This window comes from Punica granatum, chromosome 7 (genome assembly GCF_007655135.1).
Source record: "Punica granatum isolate Tunisia-2019 chromosome 7, ASM765513v2, whole genome shotgun sequence".
NCBI classification, from domain to species: domain Eukaryota; kingdom Viridiplantae; phylum Streptophyta; class Magnoliopsida; order Myrtales; family Lythraceae; genus Punica; species Punica granatum.
In genome coordinates this window covers 23,967,047-23,982,432 of record NC_045133.1, presented here as the reverse complement: position 1 = coordinate 23,982,432, position 15,386 = coordinate 23,967,047, and the positions used below count along the sequence as shown (strand labels likewise).

At 40.4% G+C, this 15,386-nt stretch overlaps 2 protein-coding genes across 2 annotated transcripts; one reads left to right on the top strand and one right to left on the bottom strand.

The window, feature by feature from the left end:
- Positions 1 to 208: 208 nt before the first annotated feature.
- Positions 209 to 2,660, top strand: LOC116215545 (cyclin-D5-1-like). Its single transcript, XM_031551287.1, has 5 exons — positions 209 to 764; positions 857 to 943; positions 1,039 to 1,330; positions 1,452 to 1,585; positions 1,689 to 2,660. The coding sequence occupies exons 1-5, from the start codon at positions 480 to 482 to the stop codon at positions 1,905 to 1,907; spliced, it is 1,017 nt and encodes a 338-aa protein (XP_031407147.1). The 5' UTR covers positions 209 to 479; the 3' UTR covers positions 1,908 to 2,660.
- A 996-nt stretch (positions 2,661 to 3,656) lies between these two features.
- On the bottom strand, positions 3,657 to 9,193 carry LOC116215544 (calcium-transporting ATPase 1-like). The gene is made up of 8 exons (XM_031551286.1): positions 8,557 to 9,193; positions 8,063 to 8,117; positions 6,025 to 7,955; positions 5,718 to 5,876; positions 5,412 to 5,583; positions 5,006 to 5,304; positions 4,570 to 4,847; positions 3,657 to 4,119 (listed from the first exon to the last, which is right to left on the bottom strand). The coding sequence occupies exons 1-7, from the start codon at positions 8,731 to 8,733 to the stop codon at positions 4,599 to 4,601; spliced, it is 3,042 nt and encodes a 1,013-aa protein (XP_031407146.1). The 5' UTR covers positions 8,734 to 9,193; the 3' UTR covers positions 3,657 to 4,119; positions 4,570 to 4,598.
- Positions 9,194 to 15,386: the final 6,193 nt, after the last annotated feature.

Below are 15,386 nucleotides of genomic sequence, written 5' to 3'. Positions count from 1 at the left end.
TCACGTGGCAAGGGAGGGACCAAACCCAAAGGGGGGCGCTCCCGGGTAAACTCCACTCCCCTCCCACCCTCGTACCCGCAATCAGAAGGCGCGTCCCTATTGGTCCGTGCACCTCACGCGCTCCCGTATGTAGTCAGCAGACCGTACGGGTCGTGCTCTCCGGTCAAACTCCGTCTCGCACACCAAATCCCATAAAACACTGTCATGTAATCTCTCCTCTTCCCCCTTACTAACCAACCGCAGCATTTTACTCTTCTTCCTCCCTCTCTCTCTCTCTCTCTCTCTCTCTGCTGTTGCCGAAGAACACCCGCAGATAACTGTTAATGGCAACCGACCCACTTCCCCATCCTCTCCTCACGATCTCACGCCCCCGTTGCTGAGCCCTCTCCAATCGTGGGATCCTCCGGCGGCGGTTCTTGATCCTGGAAATGGCCGTTCTTGCCGCCCCGTAGTTCTTCTTGGCCTTCTTCTCAGTGGTGATGAAGGAAGACGGAGAGACGGCTATGGAAGACGAGTCTCTATCCTGCTTCCTCTGCGAAGAGAGCGAATCCTGCTTGGATGATGAAGAGGAGGACACGTTGGTCGGCGTAGATGGCTCGAACGGGTTCCGTTTCGATCCCTGCAATGAGGAAGAGGAGCAGGAGTATGTCAAAATGCTGCTCGACAGAGAGAGAGATTCCGGGTGGTTCCGGCATGGTGATCACCGGCCTTCGGGGGATTGGATCAAACGCGCCCGTGCCGAAGCCTTCTCGTGGATCCTCAGAGTAGGTCCTCTTTCCCACCAAAGTTTGATTCTTTTCTTGTTTCCTCCATGTCTGAGAAAATGAGATTGAGATTGTCTAATGCTCTGTTCCAGACACAAGCTTTATTCGGGTTCCAGTTCCAGACCGCGTATCTGTCGATGACTTACTTCGATCAGTTCCTCTCGAAGAGGTCCCCCACTGTGAGTTTAGACCAATTCCTTCTCTTCTCTGCTTCATCGGCTTCATGTTTTGTGGAATTTACCAAGGCTCGTGTTTGAGATTCGCTTATGGGCAGAGAGAAGACAACTGGGCGATTAGGCTGCTCGCAGTGGCATGCCTCTCACTGGCGGCAAAAATGGAGGAGGTTCGCGTCCCGCTGCTCTCGGAGTTCAACACTAAAGATCACAGCTTCCGGGGCCAAGTAGTACAGGGCATGGAGCTTCTTGTGTTGAAGACCCTCGAATGGAGAATTCGATCGACCACTCCCTTCCTTTTCCTCCATTTCTTTGTCTCCAAGTTGAGCAGTCATCCTCTCGGAACCGAGCTCCTCCCGAAGACCATTCAACTCATCCTTGGAATAACCAAAGGTATTATATATACAAATTTAATACAGTGCATTGATATACTGGCTCGAGCCTTCGGATGGGTTAGCTTTGTTCTTGATTAGCATTTTCATTTTTATATACATCGGGTTTACTTAAAATGCAGAAATTGATATATTCGACCACCAACCTTCGACGATAGCAGCAGCTGCGGTATTAGCCACTTCATTTAATGAAATAACAAAGGAGGTGTTGGGGTGTAAATTGAATTGCGATTCTTGCTGTGCTCGTCTCGACGTCGTGAGCTCTCGTATCTTTCCCAATGTGTTTGCCGGTTTTCGCTAACTTCATTGATTGGTGGTAGACCGTTAACGATTCAGGTAGTTGTGTTTCTTCGTGACAGGATGCTGTATTTACTTGTTATGGAATAATGCGGGGATTGGACATGGACAAGTTTTTAAATGTCGGTCCAACAACTCCACCTGACCCGACGAGCTCGGTCTCTTCCTCGGGGAGTTCTCCCCTCTCTCTCACTTCTTCGGCTGCCAGTAACCGGAAGAGGAAGAGGCTCGCCTTCGATGAGAATGACCGAGGATGCGAAGGACCGGATGATAAGAAGTGACACTGCCTAGAACCACATGGGAACCTTCAATCTAATCATGAAAGATCAAATGTCTTCTCAGCAAGAATCCCCAGAGAAAGAAAGAAAGAATCAAAGAAGGTTTTTTTTTTCTTTTTTTTTTTGAGTAAAAGGGAAAAAAAGGAATAAAAAAGAAAACTTTGGGTTGATTTTATTACAAGACACAGAGAAAGCTGGCGAAGTCCCACTTAGGATGGGAGGGTCTTCTGCAGGTTCTGGGAGAAGGGGAACTACATCTCTGCGCTTTGATTTTACTTTGCTGGGGCCCCTTTTCTTTCCCTTTTCCTGATGAGATTAATTTGGATTTATTGATTTATTCACATATTTTTATACTTGATTTGGGCTGTTTTTGAAGAATCCGGCAAGGTAGCAACCCTGCATTTTGGTGGGCTGCTCATTAAATTAATTGAAGATGGAGGAGAAAAAGGGAGAGAGCTGTGGCTGAGTGATGTGATGAATCAGTTTGGTTGGATATTTGGCAACCAGATCAATTATGTAAAAGATAAAATGTGATTGGATTTGTCTGAATGTTTGGGGGATGATGAACTTTTCAGCGTAGGGGCAGATCTTTTCTTCTTCTATGGGAGCTGTCTTGTTTTGTGGGGTTCTTTCTGTGTTTTGTGGGGTTCAATCTGTGAAATTCAAGAAACACAACTACTTTGACTATTCGAAAGAGAATTCACATGCTTGGATGATTGTGAGAATTTGGGTAATTAATCCAAGTTTGTCTCTCTACCCTTATTTTCCCGTAACACTTGACGAGCTGCTACTTCACGGGTAAGAATCACAGTCGTTTCTTCTCATATGTATGATGAGGAATTATTATCTTTGGGAAGAAACTTATGGAAGTAGCAGCAATGGGGAAGCCTGTCTGCAACCAAATCAAAACACGATGTTTCTGAACTTTCTTACCTTGCAGAACAGAAACTTGTTTGATGCTGGTCGATAATCAAGCGTGCTGATTTAGCACGTCGGAATTACCCAATGATCGTTATATTTTCTCATTTAATAGGAAATCCGCCAAATTATCAGTCTCTCTTATACTTGGTGCATTGCATTGCAGAGGTGTGTGGAGTACCGGTATCTGTCTATCTGATCCTTCATGATCCAACAAATTATCAGTCTCTCTTATACTTGGTGCATTGCATTGCAGAGGTGTGTGGAGTACCGGTATCTGTCTATCTGATCCTTCATGATCCAACGGACCCTCATGGTTCAGTCCGGTAGATCTGATTTGACGTAAAATAAGTAACTCGTAACAGCATGGTACCGGGTGCGATATCTCGAGGTATGGTCAGATCAACTAGCTTTATACATATATGATATAGAGATGATACATGATGGGGGAGAAGAGCCCTGATTGGGGGCAGGATTGCATTGGACACTTTGTTTTCTAGTCAGTATGCAGTCAGGCAGAGGCAACATTTCCTGGCTAGTCAAACGATGCCCAACTGGCAAATATTAAAGCTTCAGGACTTCTGGGCACTACACATGGTTCAGAGAAATTTCCCTTCTGCACTGTGCCCGATCGATGATGAGGCCATTGCGACATGTGAAAATTAAGGCTACCCGACGTGGCAGAACCCACATGATCCGTCGAATCACATTGTTCTTGGTACATATATTTTCTTCCAGCTTCACAGCACTCGATGTGTGAAGCCGATATTAACTTCATTCACACCCACACAGATATTGCATTGAATGTCTCGGGTATCTACGAGCAATCGGGACTAGAGCCATATGAAAGTTTTTGCTTGTTCTTGAAAAGTTTTACATTCTGATGACCAAATGAATGGAATAGAAGAGTTAATGAATCTGTTAAAACCTAAGATTCATTGCAATTTCAAGCATTATAGACAGTAATTCACATATCAAGTTATGGGAAGCTTCACCCCCACAATGTTAAGAACTCCAAAAGGACCAACCACGAATAATACTCAGTATGTTAGGTCCAACAAAAAACATCCTTAAACTTCCCCTGGTGTCAAAATACCAGAAAGAATTCGAGAAATTCTCCGTTCTACAGCCAATAGCTCTGATAACCTCTTGCAACCTTCACCTTCAGATCGGAGATGATATGGGGAAGGATGCTTGAGAGTTGACCCCTTGGATGGAACGCACACTATTATCGATCGGAGATGATATGTACGATAGGGTACGTGGAAGAGAAATCGGGTAGCCCTTGCCCGTTGCTCTGGTGTGAACACATGAGGGTGTTAATTCAGAACATAAGAGAGTTAAGACTCCAACTAATCAACGATTTCAATTAACTAAGAACGTGAAACTCAAACAAATTTGATCGGTGCTTTTGGTTTCAGAGTTAAAGTAACTTTGATTTTGGTTGTGAAAAATGACAAATGTTATGTAGTATGTTGAGTTAAAGTTAAAATTTTTAACTTGGAAAATATGTATTTTTATTGTGTAGTGGGTTGAATTAAAGTTAAAATTTTTGTGATTTTTAACCATGAAAACAAACGGTCAGATATATTCAATTTTTACAGAACAGGATCAGTAAGCTAAACAAGAATTCTAGGTAAAAGCAAAATAGACTTAGATCATCCATTGTAGGACCCATCACTGCATCATAAGTCAAGTCAGGTTAGGATTCATCAAAAAAAAAAAGTCAAGTCAGGTTAGGACATACCTGAACTATAATGTTGTTTTCGACTTTAATTAGCACGAACCCACGGGGATCATCTTCAGACCAGCAGCAATTGGCATCCCGAGGAATCCAAGCAAGATGCTGACGAACCACTGGCTCAAACTGAGAGGATGTGTGTTTGCGAAAGTGCCAAGGAATTCAATGATTATGATCTGAAACACGACCGTGCATGTGAGAACAGCCACAAACACGTAGTTCTTGAGGATGCCTTTGAATACATTTATCTTCTCCATCTCCCTCGAGCTGATCTCATTGAAAACCTGTCAAACATGCTCACATAAGCAACTCTGAAACAGTTATGATGATCTAAATTTCACACCACATTAGTGCAGGAAATGGGGGATCTCGGTTTCTCTGAAGCACCTTTTAGAGATAACCTGTGGTGTTACACGGTCATTATAAGTTCTGAGAAAATTACCTGGCAGAATACAAACGAGTTGAAGATGATTGTGTTCAAGATTAGATCGGAATCGGAGCCAGTCAGGTTAAAAGCCGACTTCCCCTTTGTTTGGAGATACCAGATAATGATGAGCTGGTAGATAGACTGGCCCAAGATGTTCCTCCACATCACGTTACTGATGAAATTCCCTTTTCTACCGACAGGAGGCCTCTTCATCAAGTCATCAGTGGGAGGCTCAGTTGCTAATGCAAGAGCTCCCAGAGTGTCCATGATCATGTTGACCCACAAGAGCTGCACAGCAGTGAGAGGAGCATTTCCTACAAAATTTCAATATATATAAACACAAGTAAACACATCAAAGCATCAAATGGGACTTTCGTGAAAGTAAAATAAGAAAAATTGTAATTTGTATTCTGGTCCTTACCTGTTAAGCAGGCTGAAGAGAAGTTCACAATCAAGGCAACGACATTCACTGTAAGTTGAAACTGCACAAACTTTTGGATGTTGATATAGACAGAACGGCCCCATTTGGCCACAGTTGCGATGGTCGAGAAGTTATCATCCAGAATTAGGACATCAGCACTCTCCTTAGCCACCTGTAAAAATACGACGTTAAGAATGTTTCAGAAGATTGCTCTATTAAGAATGTTGTTTAATAATTGAAATATGAGTGACAAATTATCACCAGAAGCTTCCCTAAAACTCCAAGGTGAGTGATAAAGGTAAGTACCTCAGTTCCAGCGATGCCCATTGCAAGTCCAATATCTGCTTCATGAAGAGCTGGAGCATCATTAGTACCATCACCAGTCACAGCGACCACCTCTTGAAAAGTAGTCTTCAAGTGCTTCACGAGTTTATGCTTGTCCAATGGAGAAGACCGAGCCATTACCTAAAAATGAATCCAGAGTGTTTAGTATAAGAAATTTCTACCTGCACTCATTAAATTAAGGCCTGTAGACAATTTTATTGCCGAAGATATTTCTATTACCAAAAAAAGTTTGTAACAATTGTCAAGTGAACAAGAGTAATAAATGCACCTGAATTTTGGGAATGAGCTCTAGTAACTCCTCGTCTTTCTTCTCCCGGAAGTCTGGTCCTTCGATTGCAAGACCATCCTCAGTCAAAATACCGCATTCGCGGGCAATCGCCTTAGCCGTGTTAATATTATCTCCTGTAACCATCCTCACGACAATTCCAGCAGACCTACAGATCGCCACGGACTCCTTAACACCCGGGCGGACTGGGTCTTTGATACCAACAATCCCGATGCAGGTGTATCCTTCGATGGGAATTGGACTTTCAGCAGAGAACTCGCTCCCGATATCCTTATAAGCAAGGCACAGGGTCCGAAGAGCCTCATTTGCAAATTTTTCAATTGTATCCTTGAGATAATTGGTGGCTGATTCATCAAGCGGAACAACTTCCCCTTCCGCATTCAAGAACTTGTCACAGTTAGCAAGGACAATTTCAGAAGCACCCTTACTGTGGGCCCTATGACTCCCATCATGGAGTTCCAAAACTACTCCCATGCGCTTCTTCAATGAATTGAATGGCTCGACCTTCACGATGGTTGCTTTCTGTCTCTCAACTTGAAAGTCACCTCCAAGCTTCCAACCAAGCTCCAAAATAGCAGTCTCAGTGGGTGTCCCCAGGATCTCAGGCTTCCTACCATTCCCGTTGCTGTTAACTACTTCCCCTCCAGTGTTATTAAATATTGACTGGAGTAGAATCTTCATCGCAGAATCGGGAATTTCAAATCCGGACTCGCTGACTTCCATTACTTTCTCACAGATGCAAGTTTTCACAACAGTCATGTGGTTGGTGGTTAATGTCCCAGTCTTGTCACTGCAGATTGTGGTAGCAGAACCCATTGTCTCACAAGCTGCTAGATGGCGGACTAGGGCTTTATCATTCATCATCTTCTTCATCGCGAAAGCAAGACTCAATGTGACAGCCAAGGGGAGCCCCTCCGGAACTGCGACCACGACAATTGTTACTGCAACAGCGAAGAACTCAAGAATCTCCATGGCTTCATCCCCGGACCAGGACCAGTGGGACCCGTCCTGCAGCTTTCGGGCAAACAAACCTTGGACTAGAACTGCAAATGTCACTACAGCAAAGAAAAGGCCAATTTTGCCAATTATTGTTGCCACTCCATTAAGCTTCACCTGCAAGGGAGTCTCATCATCCCCTCCCTCACTAAGAGTGGCCATCAATTTGCCCCACTGGGTCCTCATGCCGACAGTAGCCACGAGCATCTTGAATGACCCATCCTGGACTTTCGTCCCTGAGAGGAGGAATGGGTTTATTGCATTCACATTAACTGGTTCACTCTCACCAGTCAGGCTCGACTCATTGATCAGAACCGAGAACCCTGAAATGAAGAGCCCATCGGCAGGAACCTGATCCCCAATATTGAGATGAACAATATCACCAGGAAGCAGATCATAAATTGAAATCTTTTGCCTGAGCCCATCTCGGGTCACCTGAACGGAGATCTTCTTCTTCTCCGCATCCAAATCCTTGAACTGCAGAGACTGTTTATAGTCACTTGAGGCAGTCACGAACACAACGAGCAGGATACTGGCTACGATCCCAAGCCCATCGTGGGCCCCCGTCGGCCACCCTTCCATTATAATCCCAACAATCAAAGACAACAGAGCACAGGCAGCGAGGATCATGAGGGTCATGTCCTGAAGTGCCTCATAGACAAAGAACCAGAATCCTTTAGGTGGGCTTTCTGTGAATTTATTAACTCCATAAATTTCTTTCCTTCGCTTTAGAGAATCTTCAGATGCAGAAATCCCACTGGTTATCGAGGTGGAGAGCTTGTCCACAATTCCCTCAACCCCACCATGGCCTCCAAGCTTCTTCACGTCGTGACGCTCCACGATCGATCCCAACTCATCTGCACCAATCTGAAACCCGGCAGCTTTGACTTCCTCGGGCACTTTGTAATCAGTAAGACCTGCAAGACATCAAAAGGGAAGTGAACAAGGGATTGCAAATGACGGAAAGAATATGTGAATCAGAGATGGCCAAAGTTTGAGCCTCAGAGCAGTAAATGATCGTCACCTTGGATAAACTGAAGTGCAGCCTGTGAAACTATAACTGCCACGCGAAAGTTTGCCTGTTGATCAAATGCAAAGAAAATAACGTCAGAATTGTGTAAAAGATTGTAACACTGCCTTTTTCCTTCTCAAATGACATATGCATGAGCTTTCAAATAATTATATCTATCTTCCTCTTGACTAATACCCATTTAACTAAAGCTGGAATCTTCCAAACTTCCTAACTTCTTGATTTGTTTTATCTTTATGTCCACTTAAACCATTCAAATTTGAGTTCCGACAACCTAGGACCGACACTACCGATCCTCTAGGTACGAGGGTCATGTGCTGACCTAACTACATCGCCGGAAAAACCCGAATCACATAACACCTCCAAAACACAAAAGACCAGTTCTTTCCTAATTTGAAACCAGAAACTCAGAGAGTCAATGAAGAATCTGCGCCGCAAAGTCACAACAAAAGGAGGAAGCTGAGCTCTGGAGACAAAGACAAGATTACCTGAAAGGTCTGGCGGATGGCCTCGGCCTCGGATCGCTTGGTGAGGTTAGCAGTGAACCGGAACCTCCGCTTCGGGTTCTTGACGAGCCAGCATAGCTTCCTCCACCGCTGCAGCGCCTCCTCCGACGAGTTCTTCGGCTTGACATCCCCAAACTGATCTTTCAAGTAGCTCTCCATCTCCAACCTCCTCCCGCTACGCCGTCCTCACTCCCTCAAAATAATAAACCTCCCCTTCCAAGAAATCAGATCGACTCAACAGTAAAAGGGCACTGCTGGGAATCGAATCCGTCGGAGAAGTAGCAGGAGAGGAGTTTCCTTTGCTTTTCGATCCAAATTGGCGAATTTTCCTGCGAATGTGATTCCTGGGTCACTAATGTCTGCCTAAGAAGGAACAACGGAAAGCTCCCGTCTTTCTTGAAGAAGAAGAAGAAGAAGAAGAAGAAGAAGAGGAAAGATCTGAAACCGGATCTGGGATCGGAACTATTAAGTAATGGGGAAGAGTTTGGTGGAGTAGTGGCGGAGAATGGACAGAGACGAAGGGGAGATGAGACGATGGAACTTGGAACTTTCAGGTCAACTTCTACGCAAAGATGCTGTGGTCATTGGTTGACTTGAGTACCGCAACCGCGTTCTCTGTCTTTCGTTTTTCTTTTTCCTTTTGTTTTCCACTCTGTTGTTGACGATTTCCTTTTCGGACCGCGTCTTGAAGATATTATAAAAATGTGGGTTAATTTCACTGTACAACTACATCATGATATTTTAAAAATTTTCACCACATAGCAAATATCGTCATAATATAATCAAATCGCACTATATTTTAATTTTTTTCACAGAATAGAACGAAACACAATAATTTCACCGTATGACACAGAATTTCAAAAAAAAATTATGACATAGCACGACGTTAGTTTTTCATCAATGACCTAACGGAGATCTGATGTAGCCATGTATGGTTGGGATGAATAAGGGTGAACCAACAACGTCAGCCACGTTAGATCCCCATTAGGTCATTGACAGAAAATTAATGCCGTGCTTTGTCATAAAAGTTTTTTGAAATTTTATGTTGTACGGTGAAATTATTGCGTTTCGTGCTATGCCATGAAAAATATTTCAAAATATCATGCGATTTAGTGAAAGTATGAAGATATGTGCAATGTGGTGAAAAATTTTAAAATATCGTCATGTACGGTGAAATTAATTCTAAAATTATATATAGGGTTTTTACGCCTGATATTCCATGGTTTCACCCATCTCTCAAATTTATCTCATGGTTTAAAAATTGCCGAGAAATATCCATGGCTTATATCTGATTTCAAATATATCATAGCGTTAGATTCTTATTCAATAATTTACAGTATTGCTGACGTAAAATGTAAGTGGATCCATCATTGTCATTGTGGTCCTTTGCCCCAGATAAATTTGAAAAAACTAAAATCATTGGATAAATCTTTTAAAAAAAATCAAAATCATGGAATAGACTTAAGACCTATTTACGTTTTATTGATGGACAAATTGACGCACACCTCTACACACAATCAGCAGGTGTGATCATTCTCATCCATGTAAGAATTAGGAATTCGCCGTGATAGATTTGGAACAAGACATAAATCATAGGTCTCGAGCATAGAATAAAATTGAGAAAATGATAAAATCACGGGATAGGCGTAAAAACCTATATATATATTATATGAAATTATTTTAAGGAGGAAAACCCAAGAATATATTTTGAAAAAGTGCTAATGCCAACAAGAAAGATGGACCTCCGTACTCTGGACTTCTGGTTATTATTTCCAATGAAAAACATTTTTCCATAGCTTAAGGCTTTCTTAAGGATGGAGTAAAGAAGATATTTGGAAAAAGTGCTAATGCTAACAGGAAAGATGGACCTCCGTATTCTGGACCACCGGTTATTATTTTTAAGGGTAAATTGTACTGGTGATCTAAAAAGTTTTACGAATATCACAATATGGTACAATTAGTTTTTTCTTTTTTGCTACTTAAGGGTAAATATGGTACAATTATTTTTAAGGGTAAATTACACTGGTGATTTAAAAAGTTTTACAAATGTCACAATATGGTACAATTAGTTTTTTTTTGCTACTTAAGGGTAAATATGGTATAATTATTTTTAAGGGTAAATTGCACTGGTGGTCTAAAAAGTTTTACGAATGTCACAATATGGTACAATTAGTTTTTTTTTTGCTACTTAATGGTACACAATCTTTTAAAGTTGTTTCAGTGTAGTACATATATTCATCTCGCGATTGACACCGTCAAGTCAACGTTAACGTGGCTCACTACGTATCAGCACCTGTATGGCGTGGCCGAAACAGTAAACAAAAGGGCACCAAATTTTTTTACAGAAGTTATGTGATGATGTAAACTCTTTTGAAGTTGTAACTTAATAGTACAAAATGTTTTACAGAAGTTACATAATGGTGCGAAGTGTTTCTTTAAGTAACTTAAGGGTTCACAGTGAGATCAAATTAGAAAAAAACTGTGACGGTTTAAGACTACCTCAATAAACCATTAAAGGGAATAGTTTTACATGGCAGAAGTTGAAATCAAGACTCGAGCAGCAGAAGAGGGGAAACTCAAGATGGTGAGATGGTAGGACCCCGAATCTGCAAGAGAAAGAGAACGGACATAAGGAAGCGAGAAAGAGAAAGAGAATAGGCTGCAGAGCAGGACTGAGCTCGTGAGCTCGGGATGTAGAGGAGGTGGGGCAATGACGAGATGCGTGCTTAAGCTCAGGTTGGTTCCAGACCATAAGAAAGCCTAGGAACCTACAGCGACGGAGGAGCAGAAACTCACAACAATGCTCTGGTCTTGAGCTTGGGTTCCAAGTGGAGAGAGCTGAGACAGAGGAGGTCAAGGCAATAGAAATGATCTTGTGCGAAGGCCAGAAAGTACAAGAGATAGGAATGATGAGGTATCGATGCGGTGATGGGGTGGTGATGAGTTGCTCATCAGTAGGAGCCGGTCCGATGGTGGTTGTCGGGACGAAGGTAACGCCGCTGCCTTCTCTTCTTCTTCCTTGATCTTCCTTCCTCATTCCTCACGAGTTGTAGGTAGGGAGAGAGGGAGTAGAAACAGATTGAATTATGTAAAATATTTTGTAATATTAAGTTATAATTTCAAAAGAGTTTGCACAATTACGTAACTTCTGTAAAACATTTTGGCGCCCTTATGTTTACTGTTTTGGCCGCGTCAGAAAAGTGCTGACACGTAGTGAGCCACGTCAGCGTCGGCTTGATGGTATCAATCGCGAGATGCCGATATGTACTACACTGAAACAACTTTAAAAGATTGTGTACCATTAAGTAGCAAAAAAAGTTATTTCTACCACATTGTAATATTTGTAAAACTTTTTGGACCGCCAATGTATTTTACTCTATTTTCAATGAAAAACATTTTTCCATAGCTTTAGGCTTTCTTTAGGATGGAGTAAATATTTACTCTACTTCAATTAATTTCACGTATCTTCAATTCAACAACAACACAATTATTACTTTTTTCTTCAATTTTTTTTATCTTAACTACCGTTCAGTTTAATTTTTAATACTAAAACTTCACTCTCAAACAAAGCCTGTGTTTTCTAGCTCTAACTTTTGTCCCATTTAGGAAGAGAAATATAAGATTACAAGGAAAATAAGGCAGAGAATATCATTTTTCTATGAATATTAAAATACAGTATTTGATAAATATATTATATTTCTTGGAAAGTTGATGGTAATATAGTATATTGTGGTGTTTGATACAAAAATAGATTATTAAAAGCATTTGTAATTTCACAGTAATAGCCTTATTATAATATTTTTGTGAATAAATAATTAAAATTTAAAGTTTAAAATAATAATTAAATCTATTTATTAGACTCTTAATTTTGGTATGAATAAATATATTTATTTATTAAACTACACGTGCTTATAAATTAAAAGAATAATATACCAAATACATTTTTATTTAGGGAAAATAACCAATAAATTCATGTATTTTTCAACTTTTCTCAGATTTAGAATGTACCTTCAAAATTTTCTCTACAATCATAACATTTTATATTTAATCCAAATATAGTTCGTTAAATTTTTCTAATTATATGATGACTTGACACGTCCAGATCAACGCCACACCATTAAAGATTTTTTTAAAAAAATAAATTTAAAAAAAAAAAAGAAAAAAAAGGCAGAAGGAAACCCCGAGCTTAATAGCAGGGGTTGGTTGGATAGTCGCCATAGCCACCAAGCAAGAGTTACCACTCCCTAACGACGGTATATGAGTGACCAATGACCCCATTATCGTTATTTGAGGTTTCGATCGAGGCCATGGAAGCCTCTAATTGAGGTAAGATTTGACAGGGTTGCGATCTAGCCTCATGTCGGATGCTTTTCCAGACTCAATTGTTGGCCTACACGATGGTCATCTAGTCACCCAGTCTAGGTGACCTCGATGTGGTGGCTGACGACCCCATTGTCATGTCATGGCCTAAGTGCTCGATCAAGGTTGGGAAAGCCTCCTATCAAGACTAGCGCATGACCCCATGAGATCTAGCCTCAATCATAGGCCTTTCCAGCCTTGAATGAAACCCTAGGCAGTCGCAGTAGGGTCGTCGGTCATACAACTGTCATCGGCCAACCTAAGTGACATCAGTGTGGTGGTCGGCGACCCCATTGCAGTGAACTAGATGCTCAATTGGGGCTGGGAAAGCCTCTTATCAAGGCTAGAGTCTAACCGTGCGAGATCTAGCCTCAATCATATGCCTTTCCAGCCCCGATCGAAATCCTATGAGACCGCAATGGGGTCACCGGTCACCCCACTGTCATTGTTGTGAAATACCAGCCCTAATTAGGTGGTTGCCTGGCCACGTGGCTAAGATTTCCAACCTTCTTTTATTTTTTAAAAAATTGTAATGATGTGGTGCAGATTTGGACATGCCATATCATTATTTAACAATGGTGTGTTAAATTTGAAATAAATACGAAACATTGTGATTTTATTGAAAAACTAAAAAGTATGTGATTTTGTAAGTTATTTACTGCTATATTTTATAAATAATAACAAGTATATACTTTTTTTAATCTATAATAAATTATAAATATATATAAAGGAACTGATGAATAAATTTTTACTTTTAAATTATAGAGTTTAAACAATACAAAGAAAAGCTTGGCCATCTTGCCCAAGGGCACAACTTTGTTTTGTTTTGGAGTTAGGATTCTACTCCATATTACTTCACCCATGTAATACAAAATAGTTGAGAAAATTTATTATTAAAAAATTGGTTATAATAAATATTAGGAAAAAACAAGAGTGAAAATCAATCAATATAATATATTAAAGTGAAAAAGTGACATCTATAGAGCTATATTTGAAAACCATAAGCTCCTGGTGAAATTCTAAAGACCCCCAGCTCATGTTGCAATAGCCCTTCATGTTTCCCTCATCAAATTCTTGTTACTTCAAAAATAAATTTAATTAGATTTTATTTCTTAAATAATATGCCTGCTTGGACATTGAGTAAGGCATAAAACTCGGTGATAAGAATTAATGAATGCACGATTCAACATAGTAACCCTTCATGTTCTGTAAATGGACTCCAATCCGAGTCTCTCGATTCTAGACCAAATAACAGATGTCATGAACATACAAATTATTGGAAAAGGAATTTAAAATGCTCTCATGTTTATGAAGATTTCTGCACCAATGCTCGGGATAACATGCCAAGTAAATTCCTTAAAAGTGCCGAGTAAATTGATTTACTATATTTTAAGTTGAAATTTTTTTATATGTCAAAAATCCCTTTTGCAATTTTGAATGTATAAAATTAGTTCGGTAAAAAAAAAACAATTGACTACGATAATTTTGATTGAAATAGACGTCTCTTCACTAATTTTATAAAAAGATAAGGATAAAAAGTTATTTTAATCGAAATAACCCATTCTCATCTCAACATTTTAATTTTTTATCCAAACATGAAGTGAGCTATCTTATGCCACCCTTCCACCCACATTATATTTTTTCTATCCAATCATGGAATTCATTATACTTCCCTTCTGCACCCCTTCATATTCATTATAAGGATAACAAGTGTGAGGTGTCCCCCCCCCCCCCCCCCCCCCCCCCCCCCCCCAAAAAAAAGGGGAGAAAGAAAAACAAGTGTTGAGGTTAAGCAATTTTTTTTCCTTGACACTATATATATATATATATATCTGCCAGTTTTCTTGAAAATTTGGAGATATTATTTCTATAATTGCGAGAGGCAAAATATTGTATGGGACGTATGATTAACAAGTTTAAGGCAAGTATATTCTTTTTGATTAATATTCGACTTGAAAACCACATATATTGCATAATATCTTGTAGAGTCATCGTAAACTAGATTACAATAATCTATTATAGCATGAGATAATACAAGTTGCATGAGATTACGATATCAACAAGCATTCAAAAATCTCTCTTATATCGACTGTACCATGTCGAATTATTTCAATTCAATTATGAGGGCATTTCTTGAACCTTAATATCCAACTCTTACTCATATAACAGTGATTGTATTCTATAAAACGATTTCCGATATATTAATTAAGGGCAACGATGCTTCACCTTAGGAATATTCAGTGGTCGTCTTAATTAACTGTTACACGAGTGACTCAAGAGTCGGACGATTCTTAATGATGGACTCAATAACACTAACAATTGGGCACCTAATTGTAATCGGTCAATATTGTCTTTGAGAATGTTCGAAAAAGCTTCTGGGTTTATATAATATGATAGGCATGATCAATCGGGTTTGGAACATTCAACATGTACTAGCTATTAATAGATGACAA